At 39.4% G+C, this 23019-nt stretch overlaps 1 protein-coding gene across 7 annotated transcripts in view; it reads left to right on the top strand.

The window, feature by feature from the left end:
• Positions 1-23019, top strand: part of PRKAG2 (protein kinase AMP-activated non-catalytic subunit gamma 2) — a 210484-nt gene that overhangs the window by 182923 nt on the left and 4542 nt on the right. For all 7 annotated transcript variants that reach the window (XM_064431668.1, XM_064431726.1, XM_064431760.1 and 4 more), the window contains 8 exons: positions 11776-11857; positions 13326-13384; positions 14804-14849; positions 15522-15576; positions 17375-17501; positions 18204-18369; positions 18647-18684; positions 21615-21761. In XM_064431668.1, coding sequence (XP_064287738.1) covers positions 11776-11857; positions 13326-13384; positions 14804-14849; positions 15522-15576; positions 17375-17501; positions 18204-18369; positions 18647-18684; positions 21615-21761 — 720 coding nt within the window. The remainder of the gene's footprint in view (positions 1-11775; positions 11858-13325; positions 13385-14803; positions 14850-15521; positions 15577-17374; positions 17502-18203; positions 18370-18646; positions 18685-21614; positions 21762-23019) is intronic.

Here is a 23019-nt window from a genome sequence, read left to right as displayed (position 1 = left end):
AAGGCATTAGCTGCCTGCTATAGAAACAGACTAATCTGTTCTGCAGTGTGGTAGAAAGCTGTGGCTTTCTTTGTTTCCTGGATTTTGCAACTGGTATTTTTTTGCATGCTTTGGTTTTTTTGCTGTTTCAGTATGTTTTTCCTTGTAAAGATGCTCAAATTCTGACTTAAGTAAGCCTATTTAGTAATTTTGGTCTGGAATGTACTACTCAAGAGGCAGCCATGTAACAGATACTCAGTCCCAAAACATTCACAGAACCATCTTGTGTATCAGATAATTGTATACAGTGCTGGACTGAGTGCTATGATCTGAAAGGTGGAAAATCTACAGTGACTTTTTCACTATCTTAGAGGGGGGAAAGTTCTGCAGTGTTTCCTTGCTTCTGCCTGAAAGAAAGGATGACTGTCAGCTCTTGAGTAAAAAATTTAGACCTCTTCGACCTGAAAAATCAGATTTAGGATGATGGGGTTCACTGTCACTCTTCTCAAAGACTGTTGGCCTCCTTTTCATTGCAGAAGATATTTTTTCCTCACACTGTGCTGGGAGTTGCTATCTGCAGTGGGCATGACCCACAGCCTGCACTGTCAGTGCTCACCTGGGTCAAAGGTTGAGCCTGCTCACTGCTGCATTTGGGGAGACGATTCTTCTTTATTCCATTTTCCAGTTAATCTTTGAGGCCATTGGGGCAGGCCACTGATTTGGAGTCTCCAGATCTCTTGATGAAAGACATCATGCCAGATACCAGTTTTCATTGCTGGAGCTGTGCTGAGAAAATGCTGTTAATGTCAAAAAGTGAGAGTTTCCTCTCCAGGTAATAAGCCAGTGTGAGGGAACACCTGGGGAAACTGTGAGTGAGTGAGTGGGTGAGTTTTCAACACAAAGGAGAACAGGTGACTTAATGGTGATGGAAAACTTTCCACCAGCACTTCACAAAAATCCCTGTCTTATTTGGCATCCCTGATGATTGTCAGGGATTACAGCTAGATAAGAACAAAGTGATCATGGAGTCATATTCTCAGTCTGCTTCTCCAGGTATTTGAAAGCAGTGGTGGTAGAAGGGAAGTCTGGAGTTGTTCAGTCAGATTCTAGTACACAATAAATATGGCCCAAATCTTGAACTTGCATTGCTGGTGAGGAGCTTTTTTTTTTTTTTCCCTCTAAACTGCATTTTTTTGGCTTTGCATTATTACATTTAATCCATTTGCATTACTTTTAATTTATGAAGTCATCATACCGTAAAGGAGGATCCCTCTTCCAGCCATGGGCACAATCTTCCAACCTAGCAGGTTTTGCAGAACCATTTAAGAAAACACTAAAAAGGGAGATCTGAATGCTTACCAAACCTACACTGTTAGGAGATCTTCTAAATACTTCTGTTCAGTATTTCTGTTCAGTTCTTTACCTGGCACCCTGTGTTCATGTGCCACCATGAGTATCTTCAAAACAGAGTGTGGCCATTCAGTTTGGCTGGTGCACAAATATGTATGAAATATGAAAACGGAATATTTTTTGTATTTGCCTAAAACAGCAGAATAAGTACATGGTGGATAATTAGCCCAGTAAGGATGGTCAAATAAAACTTCAAACTGTTCCTTACATTTTAATTTTTAATGTATAAATTACTTATTGTCCACTACCTCAGGACTTTGTATCAGTTCATACTTTGAAAACACAGCTCTAAAACATTCAGTGTCCATTAATCCTCTTAAATAGATATTTGTCTTTCCAGGGTCTGTTTCTTTCCTACCCACATCAGTGTTTCACCTAATATAAAAACAAACACAAAACACCTACCAAAAAAAAAAAAGACCTGATGCATTGAAAAAGTTTTTCAGTGATTTGAATTCGGGTTTTTATTAATATTAGAGCTAAAACATACAATTTAGGAGCTCACTTCTTGCCTCCCTTAATATAAGTTAGTAATCATCAGTAGAGCAAGAAGAAAAAGTGGAGCTGGGTTGTGTTCTCATGGCATCCTTTGAAAGATTCCAGATTTTGGATTTTTGTTTGGCAACAGTATCCCGTCTCCCTCTGCTGGTCAGCGATCAGAGCACACATCACATGGATAATTATTCGTGAGATCCTTTGGAAAGTATTCTAAACCTGTTGTTAGTTGTGGGAAAATTGGAGATGTCACCCTTATATAACAGGGCAGCAGTCATATCACTGAAGCAACACTGATTCATAAAAGTAAATATTTATTCTCAGTGTCTGTGGGGGAATGAGTATGAAGTTTCAAAGGGAATCTTGTTTTAGCCCCAAGAGAGGGGATGGTGAGGTGCCCTTACCCTGGAAATAGAAGGAAGGCTTTAAATAGCAGAAATAGCAGCTAATAAAGAGCAGGACAGGGGTGGCTCAGCTCTGTGCTGGGGTGTGCAGAGCACAGGGTGCTGTGTCTGCTCTGTCACCTGCACGTGGCTGTCACAGCTGGGCTGTGGCTCTGCTGGCCATCAGCTCCTTGGTGCAGGAGAGCTGTGCTTCAGCAGGACAGCGTGCCCCTTGGCACCCAGCATCCACACTGAATAAATGCAGTGTTGCTCTGTTCAGCTGATCTCAGTGAGGTTTCACCTCGAGCCTCCCCAAAACAGGATCTGCCTCTGCTCTGCCTGCCTGGAGTGGTGCCTGGCCCATGCTGAACCTGGAAGTGGCAGATGTTGCCTGGGAAAATGCTTGCTGGCACAGATTTCTTGATTTAGACTGACAGTGGACTGTTGTTTCACCTTTTCAGTTTATTAATACTTATTTGCTCCTCATAAATATTTATGGAATCCTGTTGAGCTTCATGGCTATGCCTTTCCCTGCCTGTGACCCACGAGTGCTCCTTGTTTGTGACAAGCTGCTGCCTTTGGCTTTTCCCAGGAAGATACTGTCTTTGCTTGGCACACATGAAAGCAATTTCATAAAGTCTGATCTGACCAGGAAGAGAGTCAGCAGACAATTAGATGTTATGAGCTTTCCTGTGAAGTCTGGAAATTTGACTCTGTGAATGACGGGGAAATTGGGCAAGTTGCAACAATGTACAGCTCACAGTGGATAAACTTTCTCATCTTTTACACATCTCCTGAGATGTAAACAGGAAGATAAACCCTTCACAGCCCCTAGGAGGTATTAGGGAGGTTGTCCCTTGAAGGGCTGCTCTAAGCATTAACTTGCTGTTCTTCTTCATTCTAATTATGCTAAAAATAAATGGCTCTGGTTTGTCTTTATGATAGACTTTAGGAAATCACTGAGCTGAATTCAGATTTATTGGTCACCATTTGTGTCTTCAGCACACCTTGTGAGCACTGCCATTTGTTGTGTAGATGATCAGGGGGAAGGAGGGGACACCCAGGGCTGCCTTTCCTTTCTTTTCCTTGGTTTTGACCAGTATCAGGTACATACAGTGACACAGCAATCTGATCTTTTCCTTTGATGGTAAACAAAACAGTTCCTGTATTAACTAAAAGGTGAATGAAATATAACACTTTGTTGACATTCTGTCTGCCAGGCTACTTTGTCTAACATCATCTAATGTGATTTCAGTTTTTCCTTGTTGTTGCATGCATCTGGTTTTTTTAGAGACCAATACATTTCCCCCCCATCCTGAACTGTATTAGCATTTTTTAAGGAAATGCCTCTTACCTAGCTTACAGCAATCTCTGGAGCTTAACTCCAAAAGCTTTCTTAAGGCCAGATTTTTGTCTGACCTTGAAAGAAATGTATTAATTTGTTGTGGCTTTGCCCAGACTACACAAAGATGAGAAGGATTAGCTTGTTTTCTAGCACAGAGCAATTAACCCTTGAAGAGGAGTGTGGAAGGTGAGTGTTAGATGGGGACTTCCCTGCTTTGTTTCAAGCAGCAATCTGCAGTACCAAGAATGAACTGCTAGCAAATGTAGTGGCTGTGTCTTGTGGGGTTTGCATAAGCTCTCTTTGGGTCAAAAGCTCTGCCTAATCTTTGACTAAATTTTAGTCTTACCTGTTACAAGTAAATTTGGGTTTTAATAATAAAACTTACATAGCTTTTGCTCGCCATGACCTTGAAACTGTTTTAAAAGCATTTGTCCAGCACTTCTTTATAAACTAATAAAAGTCATGTTTATATGGAAACAGTTATCAGAATAGGCTTTCAGAATCATAAAGACTCTTCCCTTTTATTTCCTTCTGTATGCAGAAGAAATCTTTGCATGACCCGGTTAAATTATTTAACCTTTCTGTTTAATGAAATTACCTACATTGTTAATGGAGCAGATGTTGTTATCACCAATGTAGGCTTTTGTCAGAACCTGTCACTCTAGTAAGAGCTCAAATAATTTTCCACTACATAACTAAAAAAACATTCTGGAAACTTCTTCAGTGATTTGACAAGCTGGCAGTAAGTATACCTTGTAACTTCTACAGAGCATGCAATGGATTCAACATTAGAAGAATGGAAGAGGATTTATATTTCTCTTCCTTGGGCTGCCTTTATTCAGTAAATGGATTTATTATTCTGATTCTCTCCAGGTCATTCTTGACTGGGGTGTTGCCTCTCTCCACGGTAATGAGATAAATCAGGCTTCCAGGAATAATCCTCCAAGGATGGTTTGCTCCCAGAGCCACAGAGCAGACTCTGGGTCTGCTGTCACACAGCTTTACAAAGGGACTGACTGTCTGTTCCCTAGCTGGCTTTGAGGTTTCTCCCTGATGAAGCTGCTGCTGTCTGCATTTCTGAGGAGTGTGAATACCCCTCCTTGCTTGCCCTGCCCACAGAGCTGTAAGAGAATCATCTAATTTAGCTTCTAACCAGCATGTGGGCTGAGGCAGTGGAGCAGCCACATAAAAGCTCCTTCATTGAGATCAGGCTGGAATCAGTAGCATAATATGGGAAAACTTGTGTATTTTCAGAGCTTCTCCTGTTGCTGGTATATAAGCATAGGAATTTAATTCCTGCAGCTCTCAAAATCCATAGGAACCACTCATTTGTGGATCTTGGAGGAATGTTAGTGTCACTTAAACAGAAATTTCTGTAGAGGGTGTAGGTATGGTGTTTATGCTTGGCTGAGTGAAAGTTACATATCATTCTTCCTGCCTTCTCTGCCCCATCACCACTTTTTGGATAAGATCTTAATCTGTGATGAAGGAACTTCTGTGCCCTTCCCCATGCAGCTGATCCCACTGGCTCTGCCTGTCAGATTTACCTGATGGTCCCTCTTGGCCCATTGGGGTGTGAGATCTGACAGCAGAAAGCTCCAGTTTGGGCACAGTGACACAGAGCATCAGTGCAGGACTTGGTTTGATGTTCCCTCTTGGCCCATTGTGGTGTGAAATGGGACAGCAGAAAGCTCCAGTTTGGGCACAGTGACACAGAGCATCAGTGCAGGACTTGGTTTGGTGCCTTTGGCTGGACTGGGACCTTTCCACGGGCACATGGTGTGGGGAGGAATTCTGCATGTGGACAGGGAACCTGCTCCCAGGGGAGAAATCTATAATATGTGCATAGTTTTAGCTTGAGGATAAGACTCTACCTGTTACTTCTGGGGTTTGGCTTGGCCCTGAAGGGTATTAAACCATCACATCTTACATTTTGCTCAGCTATGGTGATAAATGCATGATCTGCCCAGGAGTGCTCCCTTTCCATCACCTGCAAAAGATAAAGGAATTTTGATCTGGTTTCATAAAAGCTTTCCAAAATTCAGCCTGACTTAGAGAACGTGATTGTGAATGTTTATTGGTTGGGGTTTTTCAGATGTTGAGGCAAGTGTGGCTGCCCAGTTAATAACAACTTCATCCAGTGTTTCTGCAATCTACTTGGTGAGGTAAAGGAGGAAATTCTACTTGATGTGGTCCAAGAGTGCTTGTCCCTTGATGAAAGTCTTTATTGTCCTTAGGCATCCTCTTTGTTTGACAGCATAATCCTTTGAGGAGGAAATGCTTCTAACAAATTCACAGACCAAAAAAAAAAAAGTAATTGGAAAATGAATTTGAATGCAGCAGTCACAATGCTGAGATGGTTGGTTGTGTTCATCATACTGGTTTAGTCTCTTCAGACAAATCAGTTTGTAAAAACACTGAATTATATAAATGCACCAGAAGAGAGATTTTAAACTTTTCAAAATAGCTCCTTTGCAGGACTGTAGTTCTCTGTGACTTGAAAAGATATCTGGATTGGTCATAACAATTTGAAGGGGGGAAAAAAAGGAATTGCAAGTTAAATATGCCTGCAATATGAATAAGCAATGTGAATTGCTTCAAAGTGAAAGTGCCCTATGGAATTGGAGAATATTTAGCTTGTACTGCTTTTGTATTATCAGGATGGTGATTGTGGGATCTGGGGATGAATGCAGGAGTATTCCAGCTTAGCTCATAGGAAGAAGTCCTTTGAAGGTGATGCCCACAGCAAGGAAGGGGAAGGCTGTCCAAAGAGCTCTGTGGCAAAGTTGTATTTTCAACTTAGTAATATGTTGAATAGTAATGTTCCCAAATAATATTTCATGGATTTTGTTCAGGTGGCAGCCTCATGCAGAGGAAGCACTGCTTGAAATCCTGGCAGTGTGAGGGAGCAGCAGGGGAGATGTGTTACACACCTGTCTTATGGAGCAAGACCTTCAGCTTTTCCTGCAGAGGTTTTTAATTTTTCCTCTCTTGGAGACTTGCTAAGATTTGGGCAGCCAGAGAACTTGCCATGCTTAAAGAAGCACAGTCCTGTTTATGTTTGGCTAGAAACTGTTGCCTCATTCAGGAGTCTTGGCTCACAAACACACTTGAACCAAGGGAGTAAAGTGTGGGTTGCCCAGGTTTTATGCTGTACAAAGGTTGCAGCAGAGCCCTGATGATTTTCCTGTTACAACAGAGACCTGTGTGTCTTCCTGCTTGGTAAGAACTATTGAAATGAGAGTGTTTGGCTTCTTAAGAAGGAATTCTCAGAGTAACTTTTTTTTCCACCTTTGTGTTCTTAACAGTGAGAACAAAGTCTGTCTGGAGTGACTTTGCCACATTTGCTCATGTTGTGGAGATAGAGATAATGCTGTTTTCCTTTGAAATTATAAAACTTTTCCCCCTTTGCAAGGAGAAGCCATTGAGAAGCCACTCCATGCTTTGGTACTTAAAATGTGTGATGAGTGTATTGGTGTAGAAATCCAACCTTCTCCTTTAGTTCTCCAGCTGGTCTTACCAAGTCTGCTCAGACTGGATGTCTTCCTCTTGTAAATTCCTTTGAACTGTATGTCAGACTTTGTACTGTGTTATGCTAGGAAGGGTGGTTGTTTCTTAGGGACTGCTTGAAAGATTTGGGTTTGATACTGTGGTCTGCATGTGTATTTTTGGAGGTATTTGTCCTCTCTAGTTTTGTGCTCCTTAAAAATAGTTGAGAATAAAAATAAGCTGGGAATTTGTCAACTTAACTAGTGAAAATGATGAATATTCTACATCACCTTAGAACATCCACCCATCAGGAATCAGAGATTATAAAAATGTCAGGGATATCAGCTGGGTCTGGTACTGCTTTTATGGGAGCTCTGTGCCAAAGATTGTAAGAAGGAGCTTCTTCCTTTCTATTCTGATCTGATAAAAATGGACATTTCCTGGGGTTACATTAGGGGCTTTCCAGGCTAGTGGCTGATGCTGGCTTATCCAGTGAAACAGAGAAACATTTGTCATCCTGCCTTTTGATGGCAACCACCCCACAGAAGTTCTGGCAGGTCTTTGAATGCTGTCCATGCTACTGGACAAGGATTTGCATCATCCTCTTGCTTGGTGCTGGCATATCTGAAGGTGTTCCCTAGCTTTGTTTCTTACTTCTGCCACCTTTGAGTGAATTCTGTCACAAGGCAGTGGTGCTGAGTTGTGTTTTTTAGCTCAGTAGGATTCTCTGCTCAGCTCTGACCCTTTAGCACCAGGAACTGTGACAGCTCTTTTCTCACAACCATTTGTCAAGGACAGGAGTCTTTTTGCAAGGCAAATGAAGTTGAATATTTCAACAGTAGTCACCCTGCTTGCCTTATGGGGCAGTCCTGGAAGACAAGTCTGAATTACTGGTTACTTACAGACATGGTTACAGTTTCCATAACACAGTGTTAGGTAAAACAAACGTGAGTGTTGTACAAACACTGACTTTTTGGAAATGAGCTCATCCTCAGTTTTCCTTTCAGGTGGGTTCCCTCATTCACAGATGTTTACTGGGGAGAGCATTTCTGTAAGGGTTTGTAAAATCCCTGGTATCTGGTAAGAAGGAGTGTCCCTTTCAGTGTTTCCCAGCAGTGAGGAAAAATTTATTCTGCAGCCTGGTGAAATCTTCTACCACTGTTCTTGATTTCACTGCCCAGTAATCCAGCTATTTTAGGAGCTCACTAACTGTAAGGGACGAGATTTTCCAAACATTCTATCTGGAAAACAGGACTTTTATGTCTGGGTCTCTTGCTTTCTTGGTAATGACTGTTGTATTGGAGGAGGCTTTGTCCTCCTTCAGACGTGCAGTGGAAATGCTTGAATGGTGTGCAGAAACAGTGACCTCCAGAGGCTGTGGCTAACCTAAATTAATCTGTTCTTTATTCAGCATATTCCTAGTGTAATGAGTTCCTGTAGTAAGAAAAGCTTGTTCCTCTTGTGCTCAGTGCAGTGGAATAGCAGCTATTGTTGAGGTGATCTGTGATATATCTGGATTTAGCTGCTGTGTTCTTTTGCTGAAATGTGACTCTTCTACTTAAAGGGCAGATTCTTGGAGAAGGCAGTCACACAAAGTAGGATTGCTCTTCTAATTGTAAATGTCCAGACATCTTAGTGGGGGGGAGATGGCATCTGTGGGATACAGCTTAATCCCTCTGGAAGGCTGGTGAGTCGTGCCCAGTTGACAGTGAATATGCAAGGTCAGGGTAAATGTCAGAACAGCCACTAAATTTGGGTGGATAAATCCCCTTTTTAGGGGCTCATTGTGTGTGTTAGGGCATGGTTGATGCGAACAAAAGTGTTTTGTTTAAAGAGTGTGTGTACATGGTGTTGAACAACAACAATCTGTGGGCTCTGGCTGCTGAACAATGGCTTTGTGAAGGTCAGGCCAGTCCAGCACTGTGGGGTCAAGAATTAACAACGCTGCTGGAGGTCCAAAGATGGGACATGGTGGAGATCTTCAAAGGCTGCTATGTATCATCAGAAAGCAAGGTCCTTGGGGGTATTTTCTGCATGAACATCACTGAAACATCAAAAAGTGCTGGACAGAAGCCCAGCTCCACACCCCTGTGTTTGGCTGGCCACCAAGCTGTACTTTGGGCAACTGAAATTGGTCAACCAAAGAAACTGCAGGGAAGTGTGAGTGGATGAGTATCTGTTTTCACCAGCAAGCAGTTTTAGCAAATAAGAATTAGGATGGGTTTTTGCTTTGTAGTTACCTTACTTGAATAAGAGACAAGTATTAACAGTAAGAACTGATGGCATTATTACTTTATTTAAAAGGTGACCATGTAACACTTTCTACAATACAACTGAAGGCAACAATAGCAGGGTCACTTGAGCTGTGGTCTAGGAGGGCAGCCCAGGGGATTAAGCATTTCTTTATTAAATTTTGGTGATTTATTGCATCAAATGTTTCATATTCTAGTGCTTAAGCTAAAATCCTTGTCTTTTATGAAGGATTTAATTCTGAACTGTCTTAGTAGCTGTATCTGTTCAGCAAATTGTATCTGTTCAGATTTTCCAAAATGTGTCTTTTAAAGCTAGACAAGATGGCACCTAACTGAAGATTCTTGTGATTCTTGGAGGCAAATAACCTGAAAGTAAATCAAACAGCAGGGTCAGGGCAAGAACTTATCCTTTGAAGAATCCTTTCTTCTCCTTCTGGATTGTCTACAAGCTCAGCATCTTGAGTAGTACATCTTTGGAACTCTCTCTCTTGAAGTGTCTTTTCTGAATCTAAAATATGACCTCAGCCTTGCTGTCTCACCCATCTGAGCATGGTGCTGGCTGGTGTTCTTTGCTGCTGCTGTGTCTGGGAAAGGAATAGCAGGAATTTGGGGACTGCCTGAAGTGCTGTAGTTGGCTTTCTACACATTTTCTGCCAGGGGCATGCTTCTCTTCCAGGTTATCAATTACAGGGTTTGTAAACTTGCTGGAGGAGTTGTGTTGCATGATTGCTACCTGGGAGAAAGCTATTTCCCCCTGGTCTCTGTAGGTTAGCTCTTCCCTTCTGGCTCTGATCCAGCCTTGAACATCTTTTTCTCTTGTGAAAGACTGGGGACATGAGCTGACAGTGGTTGTGACCTTGTGTGATGGCTCAGGGTTTCAGGCTGTGTGAGGTCCTTTCCCCTTTTTTTGATGAAGAATGGTTAGAACTTTGTTCTGGTCTGTGTGAACTCATATCTGTCTTGTATCTGCTCCCCAAATAGCTCCCTGCTTTTGCTGCACTAACTCAGAGTGTGATGCTGTTATGTGGGAACACTTCCTGTAACTTGCCTGGGGGGTTTCTTTGTGGTTTCAGTCTTCCTCATGAGTTAGGATGCTCCTGTGGTGGATTTGGTAATGTTTATTTAGGCTGACTCCTTGTTTCAGCAGGGTGGCTGAACACCTCTGGCACCTTTCTGTTTAACCATTTTCTAGATAAACCCTGTGGATTTAGTCTTACTTGTTTCCCTGGGGTTTTGATGTTGTTTTTCCCCCTGTGGCTTCTTCAGTTTCAAAGCAGTTAAGGGATGGTGGCTGATGGTTATTCCTGTTCATTGGTGATACGGGATCCCCAAAGTCAGGCTCTGCCTTGTGCTGATGCCTGGAGGGTGGATTTGCTTCTCATGGTCAGGGAGGAGGCAGTCAGGCTGCATAGGTGTAGCAAGAAATGCAGATCACTGCCTACATTCTTCCTTGCCACTGCTTTATTGGCTGCTGATTCCATTGACTGTGAAGCCCTTTTATTCCTATTAATGTGAAGTAGAGAAGATCCCTTGGCACATAATTTAAAGTAGACCTTTCAGATACTGATGTGAAATCATGATCTGTTCAGATTGCAGTCATCCAGCAATTGCAATTCTGTGTTATTTGGACCAAGGAAAAAATTCATGGATACAGAAATAAAGACTTGGTTGTGTCCTGATTTTGTGTCAGGTCAAGACATGAACAAGAACCATGACTTCTGTATTGTGTTTTCCATAGGAAGATTATTTAGGGGTGTGGGCAGGCCAGGAAGGATGTCATACTCCAGCACATCACCAGATCAGGATTTTGGGGTCCAGTACCTGAGTCCTTCATTTTCAGAGAACCAGAGTCCACAGGGAAGTGTTTCTTTCCAGAATGACACCATGACCTTGTAACCTCTGATTCTGGAGAGAAATAATTAATGAAAAATTGAAGTGCTTGGTTGATTTCTTTAGCAGCAAAACAGGCCAGATAATTCTTTCAACTTTCAGTCATATTTGCAATAATCTAACTTATTAAAAAATTTATAAATCAGGTGTCTAAAAGCTGTAGGAGACGTGGAACTGTTGTTGTTTCACTCTCATTGTTTTTAACAACTTGCTACAGTAAACATTGATTAGAATGTAGCATAGTCTTCATGTGTTAAATGTAAGGCCCTCTCTAGTTTATGGATATATCAGAAGCTTTAATTTAGAATATCCACAAAATAAAAGAAAAACAAATCTGGTTTTGCTAAGCTTTTTCTAGATTTTAAGCCATTTTAAAAGTTAAAGGCTGAAGGTTTTTGTTTGGTTTCTGTTCTGTTTTGAATGCCAGCTACCTGTTATACTGCTTTTGGGTTTTTTAATGGTGAAAGGGGAAACCTTCTGTTGTGTCTGGTATGCTAAATCAAGGCAAAAATTTGATTTTTTTTTTTTTCAGGTAAAGAAAGCCTTTTTTGCCTTGGTGGCAAACGGTGTGAGAGCAGCTCCACTGTGGGAGAGTAAAAAACAGAGTTTTGTAGGTAAGTAGTTCTGATGTTATTCAGGATTGCTTGAATTTCCAAAGTGCTTTATTGTTCCAGAAGGTGACCTGAGCCTGGCCATCACATAACATCCTAGAGAAATACTGGCAAATTGAGAAACTTGAGAAAATCATGATGCTTCTTTTAGGTCCCATCCTTCTGAAATTCAGTCTCTAATATTTGCATTTCACTGTATATTTCAAAATAAAGGCAATGGTCACAGAAAGGAAAATCTGAAAACAGGAACTATAAAGAGAATAATTTAATATTCCAGTATCCTGATATAAGTGCAGTAGGAGGCTGTCTCTGCCTGGGCTCAGTGAGGTGCAGTGAGGATCTCTAAAACCAGAACTGAAGCTACAGAGATGTCCCATGCTGGGTGAAAAACATTAGATCTCTGTACTGCTTTTAAAAATCATGTCATTAATTACCACAACAATAATCTTCCAAAACTAGATCTCTCTTTCAGTTAGAAAATGGGGTCACAGTGGCAGTGACAAATAGAATTATATGTATTTCTTGTGGAACATTGAGGATTCCTGGAAATTAATGGTAGATACTTAATGAAGCATTTGTTAAAATACTTTATATCCAAGTGGGGAGGAGCAGTCTTGCAATACGCCATAGGAGTGCTGTGTTTTTTATTTTAATTGGATTTAATTTCATGTTCTGTCTGTAACTAAGCTCTGCTGATTTAAAGCTGAACTCCAGATTAATTTTTCCCTTCCCCATTTCTTAGTTTCTTCAGTTTAGATGTAAGAGTAGTAAACAGTGGAGCAATTGCATCTTCTCAAATCTAGAACTTGAAAGCTCAAAAAAGATTAATATTTTCAGGTAACTAAACTAATCATCAATATTATATTACATAGCTTGATGTTGGTGCTTAAAATATATATATATAGACAATGGATGTGCTATTTTTTTCTTTTGAAAAGTCACATTTCCATACAGCATTGAAGATTACCATGGAAATGATTGAATGAAGTTCTGTAATAAGTAATAGTCAAGAAAAATGTATTATACTGTTCCTTCATTTGAGTCTAGGAGTCTGCCTGACTTGGCAAGTACATAATGAGAATGTGTCTTATTCAAAAAGAAAATGAAAGGCAAGAATAATTCTCTGACTTTGAAAGATATTCTAAACCCCCTCTTTTCCTTCCATGCTTTTGGGGGTGGATGTGGTCTGAATTTGAGGGGTTTTGGAGTCAGGTTGAAAGTGAGGAGAGGCACATGGGTTATAATATTGAATATTACTTAGGATGTGTTTTTATTCTGAAGCACTGTGTCAGTGTGAAAGTGAGCAGACATGGTTTTGAAATCCCAGTGTTAAATAGTCCAATACCAGTAGTATTTTACATGGATTTAACATTTATCATGTTATATATTGTGAATATAAATTGAGAAAATAGCTGAAAGTTCTAGATGTTAAGTATATATCTAAGACTTTTTTTTGTATCACTTGTTACAGGAATGTTAACAATTACAGATTTCATTAACATACTGCATAGATACTATAAGTCTCCTATGGTAAGTATGATGTTAAGCTATAATTTGATCATTTGCCATACAGTACAGAGACTGATATAGCAAACTGAAAGGTTTATGATGATTGTCATTATTGTTTAAGTCTTTGCATGGTAACATACAGATGCTTGGATGCTGTAAAAAATTACTGTTCTTGGAGTGATGGTATAGAATAAACAAGCTAAACTAGTTAAATATATGCAAATATTTTAGTTACATGTCTGAATTGCACAATCAGTTGGAGATCTGTTGACTTCAATTAACTGTAATTTGAAATTCCCATTGGCAGTCAGTTGATTGAATTCTCTAGCTTGCATGTTCATACAAACATTTACATCCCTTTCTTGCTCCTGTCAAATCACAATTCCCCCCCCTACCAATTAAAACATATGTACTATGTTTTACTAACTAAAAAATCAAGAACAGTTGGATGGAGCAGACATCTGATGTATTTGCCTTCTCAAAGCTCATGTTGCTTTTTAAAATTGATAGTGAAATTCTCATCAGATGCCAGTGGTGTTGTGCACTGTCCTTTCTTCATGTTAAATAATTCTTTTTTTCTCCCTGGGGATTGACAAGGAGTGGGGGGAGGAACAAATTAAAAGTGCTTGTGCACTGGTAACTTCTTTAAAATTGTTTGTGTTGTAATCACCCTCTGCATCAATATTACTGGTTTTCCATGGGACTTTGCCTGATGAGACTCATTTACATTGTCTAAGGTCCTGTTCACAGCTTCTGCTTAAGCTGGCAGCAGTAAATAGGGGAAGCTGAGGAGGCACAGTATCTGACTTCAGTGACTGATGCAGTCTTCTGTAAGAAAAATAAATAAATGAATGTTGCATCAGGGAATGCTCTAGTTTTAATAGGTGAAATTATGCAGAAAATATAATTCTTAAAGTTTTTTAGTCACTCTTCCTGAAAGCATCAGGACATAGAGTAGGAAGCACATTGCTACTCCTGTGCTAGACAATGTCCACCACTGAGTGGTGAGGAACAGCCAGGTAGTTTCTCCCTAAAAGAAGTGCTCTTGGTTGTCAGTGATCAGCTAACTTTATTCTGTTGGCATTAAGAAATCAGGTGATCAGGGTAAGCTTTTTACTGGTGTGGGTGTGTGAGGAATCCCCCAAGGGTTTACCCTGGATGGTTGTTTGAAGGTGGTAAAATCACTGAGGTGATGTCTCTGAGTGCAGAAAATACCTGGGCCAGTAAAAGGCTTTCCTGTCCCCTGAAATGATGAATCCAGAATTGTACTCTGCATTAGGGGCAGGATTGCACCCTTTTTCATTGTTACAAGAAATGTTGTGTTGTTCTTACTCTGTTAGATTTTTTGACACTGAAAGAATATTATTCAGATCTTTACAGTGTTAATGATGGATTTAAAGTGAAATTACTTCAAGTTGAACTTCCATCTTCTCATTGTAGGTTCAGATTTATGAATTGGAGGAACACAAGATAGAAACCTGGAGGGGTAAGAATATTTACTACTTGGTTGATAATTTACTAGGTTCTGATGTTTTTCAGTATAATGGATTTTGAATTCATCCTAGACTTCTCTCCACATTTTTTTAATGAAAATGGAAATAGTAAAAGCTTCTCTTTTGGCTCTATTCCTTATTTTTCTACCTGAAACAGCTGTGGGCTGGTGATGTGGGCTGTGTGACAATTTGCCCCTCGTTCATGGCTCTCTAAGAAAGGAAAGAAGCGAGTGGAGTGAGGCATGTGTGGAGTGGGAATGAACAGAGCTGTGCCCGAGTGAGCTGCACACTGCAGCCAGAAATTCCTGCCAAATTCTGGGTGTGACCAGAGGTGCTGAATGCAGGGAGGCAGCTCCATGTAAAAAGTAGTGTGTGTCCCATGGAATGATACATGGAGGTGTCTGTGTGCAGCACACACAGAACCAGGAGTAAAGGATTATTTGTTGTAATTGCAGTGACCTCTGCTGGTATCAAGCTTAGTCCTGCTTTTAAATTTTATGTCTTTTTTATGTCAATATAGAGCACTGTGCATAAATGGTAGAATAACTAACTGTAAATTGCTGTCTGCCACTTAATTTTGTATGAATGAATTCATGAAATGCTTTCATAAAAAAGCTGATGTTTTCGTTTGAAGTGGTAACAGTCTATTAATTTTCTAACCACAGAGCTTTATTTACAAGAGACTTTTAAACCTTTAGTGAACATCTCCCCAGATGCAAGGTAGGATTTCACTGTTCACTCTGCTTAACTTGAAATAAACTAACGCTGTCTCAACTCTGATTTTAATGTAAGAAGAAGCAATTTGTCTCTTTATATGTAAGAAGAAACAATTTGTTTTGTAAACTACAGTACAATAAAGAAAGGTTGTATTTTAATATAATCAAGAAGGGGTGAGAGCTTTTTTTATTGTGAGTGAAGACTTCTTTGATTATCCTAAGAAGGGAATTTTAAATTGAACTTTTGTGGTTTATCAGCATCACTGTTCTGGTAACTAAGCTAGACATGGGTCAGAATTAAAATACAATGCAGGCAATAGGATGACCCTTCAAGCTAGCCTGCAGGTCATCTTTATTTCAGGAAAATCAAAAAATTTAGATCCCTTCAGCTGTCTTGTTCTCAGCAGTCACAGTCATTGGAAACTTAAAGCCCTTTTCAAGGGAAGTAACTTTCCTTAACTGAAGGAAAGACAATATCTCTCTGGTTTGTTCTGCTCTACTGTAAGGCTCTGTTTCTTAAAATATAAATGACTGCCCTTTTCTCCTTGATGGATGTTGAAATAAATAGTTTTTAAACTGTCATTATGCCTTATTTACTAATAACTTCAGAGGGAGATTTAGTTGATCACTTAAGTCTTGAGAACTACTGAATACTGAACTTGAGGGTGAAGTTGTGGTTCTTGCTTTCAGTTTGTGGAGCAGGATTGTTTGTGCCCTGGTGAAGGAGCTCCAGTGATTACACTGAAGTAATGATATGCAGTACCTCAGTGGAATTGCCACTTAGTCATGAATAAATCATTCCATTCAGTCATGAGGGATGTATTTTGAATGGTGGCAGGTTGCAAATAATATTATTAAGACAAAATAGCCATAATTGATTTCAGTCAGAGTGCAGCACGAGCAGCTTTGCCATAAAGAAAATGCAGTAAAACTTCTATAAAATGTTACAGCAAGTCAGCTGCAGACCTGATCCAGGGATGGGTTCTGGGGCAGTCAGACAGCACTTGGGAATTGTTAAACACTCACCCCAGGAGTGGGATCTGCAGCAGTGGGGGAATCCTGGCTCTGTGTGCATTAAATGGGGCTGTTTCATCCCTGTGATGGACCCAGAACACACAGCTTGTCCATGGGAGGAAGCCTGCTTCAAAAAGTGGGTGTTTATCAGAGCTTTGCCAACTTTTTTACTTGCTAAATTATTGCTGGTCAGCTGCTTTATCATGGTCTTAATACACCATGGGAAAAAATAAAAGTGTCACTTGCAAGAAGAGCAGACTTGCACAGGTTGGAGTGTTGCTAAATCCCAGTCTGCAGTGCATGGGAATGTTTTAGATCTCCTAAGGATAATTTTTGCCACTCCCCAGTGATAATTCAGTGAAATTATTAGATAATTGTTTGGCGTTGGGATTCATTGAGTGCAGGAACTCCATTTTTCACAGTTGATCTCTTAACAGAAAGGCCCATTCTGAGTGCAGGGGTGCTGCAAGCACAGCACTTGCTGGAAAAACAATTTACACTTGTGAAGAAATTTTTTTTTCTATACTTTATACCACAAAATGAACTTGCATGACATTTTCTTAATGGATTTAGATTTCCATGAGCATATAGTTATTCATGTATTGCAAAGCAAAAAGCTGCAAAAGTTAATTTGAAATGCTTCAACTTCTGTTTTTTATAGCATTAAAGATAATGCAGTTAATTACCACATATACTTCATGTGGGTTTATAAATGTGTACATATATATATCACTTGGATTTACTTGTTGTTAGCTAGAATTCATTAAATAAAATGTTTTTCTCCTCAGCCTTTTTGATGCTGTATATTCGTTGATCAAAAACAAAATCCACAGATTGCCAGTTATAGATCCAGTCAGTGGAAATGCACTTTATATACTTACCCATAAAAGAATCCTCAAGTTCCTCCAGCTTTTTGTAAGTATTTAAAGCTATGCTGTGTTTAACTGATTTTTTCCCACAGTAGACATGTGATATAATTAAGTAATTAAAGTCTTAGTGCAGAAATTTCATAATGAATTTCCAAATTCATTGTGTCTTTGTGTATCTTTAATTGGTAACAGGAAAATTAAGGCTTGCTATAAGACCTGTATTTTACCTTTACTTTGTTCTACTCCTTTAAAGAAACCTAAACACCAAGGACTTGTCTATTGGTGTAATTTGCTGTTGTTTCTGGAACATCTCCTCAACTTCAGGAGTTTGTTTACATGAAAAGAAAAATGAATTGTCTCCCAGAGATGAGATTGTCATAACTCTGTAGTAATGTTTGTCACAGCAATGAACAGGAGGCCAAACAAAGCAACAAGAGTTCAAAGCAACAAATATTCAGATTAATGTTTTCTATCTTCTCCCTCCAGTTTTAGTGGGAACGACATAGCTTTTAGTGGTGTGTAACTGCAGAAAAAAAATGGAGCAAAAATCCTAGTTACATTGTCTTAATTTAGAGCTTTGAACAGTTATTTAATGTCTTGGTTTCTGTTCAAAGCAGAAATTCCTTAGGTTGTGTGGGTTTTGTATTAATGTGGTGTCAGGAACCTGCAGTGACCTGTAAGCATCACTTGGAGTCTGCAGAAGGATGGGTGGATGTCGGTGTAAATCCATTCCTTCTGACTCCCCTAGATGTCAGAGATGCCAAAGCCTGCCTTTATGAAGAAGAATCTGGATGAACTTGGAATAGGAACTTATCACAACATTGCCTTCATACATCCAGACACTCCTATCATTAAAGCCTTGAATATATTCGTAGAGCGAAGGATATCGGCATTGCCTGTGGTGGATGAGTCAGGTGGGTACAGAAGGGTGGGAGGCAAAACACAAGAAAAAGTAAAAAAAAAAATTAAAAATTCATAGGGGAAGAAAGGGAGTATAAAGAAATACTTATGCACAATGTAGGTTGATGGGCTTGGAAGAATTTTATTATTTGATAGGTTGCTTGGGTTTGGGTTTTTTCAGTCTTTCCTTCTTGACCTATCATTTCTTTCTTGGTGCTGAAAGCAGGTAGCAAGAAAACTGATACTGTATTTTAAGCACTTTGTTAACTTTTGTTTTTCTTTTCTTTTCAGGAAAAGTTGTAGATATTTATTCCAAATTTGATGTAATAGTAAGTATATCTCAAATTATATTAAATATTTTATATGTAGTAAGCATTTGCAAATTAATTTGTTAATATGACAGTTTTATTTTGTTCCTTTGGCTGTAATTAACAAACTGAATGAAAGAGATCCAGTTCACCCTGCACATAATTTTTTTTTATTACTACTTTTATTTAAGTTATCCTTAGTAGTGCTATTTGCACACAGGCTTTTATTTCTCTGGATGTTGCCCAAAGTAAGATCTGGCTGGGCATCATCCAGAGGAGGGGATCAAGGCTGGATCTTTACCAAGAGGTGTTGGAACACTGAACAGTCTTCCCAGAGAGGTGGGCAGTGCCCCAGGGCTGTCAGTGCTCAAGAGGCACTTGGGCAGTGCCCTGAGTAAAATGTCTCAGCTTTTGTTCCTCCCTGGGTGCCAGGCCCTTGGACCAGGTGATCTCCGTAGGTCCCTCACAGCTGAACTGTTCTTTCTTGTTGGTTTCTATGTTTGAGTGAGGATTTCCTTTCTCCAGCTGCTGCCACTCCAGTCTGTTCTCAAAGAGAATGCAGATTTCTCTCTGCAGTCTGAGTAGTTTGTACAGCTTGACCTCAGTGATGTAAAAACTACCTGGCCCATTCTTTTGTGTCTCTGACTCCAGAGTCTTGCATCTGTATTCCTTCTGCTTTAGATCTAATCCAGGATTTCCCTCAAGATTCCAGTTGCATACTCAGATTCATGCCATGATTTACCAGCCTCTAAGCCTTTTCTATTCTCATGGCTTTCAGAAATTTGAAAAATATATATATATATATCTTTTTATCCCTGTCCCCTCCCAGCTGTGTGCACCTGCTTCCTAATGGCAGCATCTGACAACTATTTTATTTTCTAGAGGTTTCACTGCCCAGGTTGCCACCAACCAGCTGCACTAATGAAGACTCCAGCTGTTTGAAACACTGCCTAGGAGGCATTCAGTTAAATGGAGAATAGTCCCAAGTGGAAATACTTTAAGCTTATAAATATCTCTGGCTGCAAACATAGTTCTTAATACTGAAAATTCTGTGATGTCACTGCTCTTGCCTGTCATTTCTAGGCATTTGTCTTCTTATTTAGGATTCTTACTGTGTAAGATCCTGTTCTGCCATAAAAGCTTGTCAGGGAGTAGGCAGTAGCTGCAGAGAGAATGGCCTGGTGTATCAAAGACAATTAAATTTCCCAGTTGGTGGGTTCTGTGTTTTCTGTGTTTCAGTTTCTTTTGTAACTGTGTTAGATTTTGAGGCAGGACATGTTTCTTTCATTTCCCATTCTTCTTCAGAAAGACACCAAAAAGAGGGTTCCTTATGTTTTTCATTTCTTTTTTCATTTTAAGTGATGAGGCAGAAAATTGGATTTTTAGAGATGTTGGATCTGGGAAAAAATATGTATTGGGAATTGGATAAACACTCCAGGCCACAAAAATATAATTTTTGGGATATAATTGTTTGCATACAGCTAACATGGGAAAGAGTGAGGGCATCTATTGATTTGGGTTATAATTGGGGTTTTCCTCACATGTCCTAGTTTGCTTATTAAGTTTCTAAATAAATCTAAATTCTAAATAAGAATCTAAAAGATTCTATTCTTAAAAGATAATCACCTTTGAGCTTCCAGATTTCATCAGGCTGCTTCAACCTGATCTTCAGCTTTAAAAAAAAGGAAAAAAAATGTAATCTGAAGTGTATGGATCTGATCTTCCAATAAACAAAGAATTTCCAAGATGGTGATTTTTAGCTTTTAACCATGTGGCTAATATCCTTGCTTGGTGGTTGAAGCTATGCAGCTGGCTAAGTTGATAGATTTCTTTCATTTTAAGAGTTCTAAATTAAATTTTAGGTTCTTGACTGGGGAAACCTGGGAATGGAATGCTGTATAGGGATAGCTTTATATTGCACCAGTTATTGTGTGTAGGGTGACTTCAGTTTGCAGAAGCTTTTTATGTCCTCTCAACGTCCTTCATTAGGACCTGGTTAAATTAATTAACTAAAATTGTTTTTATCTTCATGATCACCTTGAACCTGTCTTGTCACGTTTGGTGTAATTCAATCAAAAAACTTGACCCAAGTATCTTCTAGCCAAAAATTAATTGAATTTTATAGCTTGGTCCAGTGCTTTCATCTAAAAGCTCTCTTTGTTCTTCCTTCAGTGCCTCAGCAGCAGAATCAGTAGGGCCAGGGTGTGCCAACACTACTAAAATACCACAATGGTCTCACCTACTGAAAGCTTTTGCAGGTCTGGACAGAGTCCTCTCACTGCAGGCATGATCCTGTTCTTAGAATGAAAGTGAAAAATGTCAGCTTTCAAATTCTTTTAATCTCTTCCTTTTAGTGCTGGGGGTGGGGTTTCATTGTTATTATTCTCACAGTTATTAAAATACACCCAGATTGTCATTGAATGGCAGCACCAGCTGAGTCCAGGAGAGGGAGTGTGAGCCCACAAATTAGGAAGGTGAAGAATGAATTTGCTCTCCACTTAGCTCTCAGCCACTGACATCTACTCTGTGGCTGGTGTTCAGAACAGTGTCTTCCCCAGCCCTATGAAAGACAAACAGCAAAAAATGGTATATTCTGCTGGTGTGAAATCTGAAGAGCTTCACCTTTACATTTGCTGCTCGTGGCAAAAGCAGGGTGAGTGACACCAAGCCAAAGATGAGCTACAAAGCAAGATTTTCACTGGCCTAATGCAGATCCCCAGTTTGATCAATTTACCAGGGTGTCAGGTGGTGTTCAGCATCATTGTGCTTGACAGCTCCCAGATCTGAAGCTGAAGAGCATCTGCTTTGTTTAATGTGTTACTTGGAATGGACTCAGCTTACACCAGAAATGCCTATCTGCTTGATGCCAAAATATTTACTTTATGGAGTGCTTTGTTACTAAGCACTGAGCTGTCTGACGTGGCCTGAGTTTTTCTTTTTTTTTTTTGCAGAATCTTGCTGCTGAAAAAACGTATAATAACTTAGATATCACAGTGACACAAGCCCTACAGCACCGCTCTCAGTATTTTGAAGGTGTTGTAAAGTGTAGTATGCTGGAAACACTGGAGACCATTGTGGATAGAATAGTGAAGGCTGAGGTGAGTCCCTGCATTATAAGTTACAATTTGTCTTATGAAACTGATAAAGAGTACAAATTTATCCTCTTTAAGTTGTTTTGATAACTTGGTAAAAGTATTTTTGATAATTATGTTTTAATTATATTTAATATAATATTTATAATATTAAATATTTTAATTATCTAATTACTTTTTAATAATTATAATGATTAATATTCAACTCAGTCTGCTCTATAGACTCAGGTTTTAGATGCTTATAGGGGTGTGCAAAATATTTCACAGTATACCTCTAATGATATTCAGTTTTTTGCATTTCTGTTTTATGACATTAGCTAAACTGAATGCAAAGCTTTCCCGGGTTTCTTTTAAGTCTTGTCACAAGTTTTGCAAACAAATCGTTTGTTAAACTCCCAGTTTATAGCTTGGCTCAGGAAATTTATTGGGTGCAAGCTGTTTTGATGCATGATGGAATCCTGCTCTGCTCTCATAGAAATGCAGTCAAACAGGGCCATAAAGTAAATTCTTGTGAAGAAGCCTTCACTAACTGCTCTTGCAAATTTTTATCTCTGTGCTGTCCATTCTTTTGGTGCTATTTATCTTGTTTATAAGTACTGGGAGCTTCCTTACATGCAGAGGTGAATGAGTTTGTAGGTCTTCCTCCCCTGTAAGGCTTCTCTGCAGAAGAAAATCAATATTCCCAGTTTCAGTGGTCTCTGAGGTGTGATCAGCTCCATTTTGATGCTTTAATATCATCAATTACAAGAGTTATTTATTTTTAGGGTTGTAACCAGGCATGCACTTGATAAGAGGAAAACTTCCACTTTGTTAAGAAGCCCTTAGAACCTCATTAGGCAATTTCTACTTGTAGCTTTCAGCATTTGCTTGAGCTTCCTCCTGAATGGAATAATTTTAGCATTCCTGATACACAGATTTCAAACTTGGATTATTTTATTGCTATCTTAAGAAGCTTTAGACATTTGTGTTTTAGGAACAACTCCTACCCTCTCGTTCAGTCTAAACACAGTGAGCTTACATGTAAAAATGAGTCAGTCAAAACTACTACACAGCTATTTTTAGCTGCCAGACAACTGCTTGATCTTACAAGCAATTAAGCAAATGAAACATTGTCCATTTTTCTTGAATTCATTACACTGAGAGAGGAATAAAATTATTAAATATGTGCATATGCAGAAAAAAATAAACCTGTTTAAAATATCACCAGTGTAGCTTTATCAAAAATAATTTTTTTTCTTTCAACTTCATAGTGAAGAGAGATAAT

The sequence above is a fragment of the Passer domesticus genome, chromosome 1, assembly GCF_036417665.1.
Source record: "Passer domesticus isolate bPasDom1 chromosome 1, bPasDom1.hap1, whole genome shotgun sequence".
In the NCBI taxonomy this organism is placed as follows: Eukaryota; Metazoa; Chordata; class Aves; order Passeriformes; family Passeridae; genus Passer; species Passer domesticus.
The sequence above is the reverse complement of the archived record's forward strand: the minus strand, read 5'-3'. Positions and strand labels throughout refer to the sequence as shown.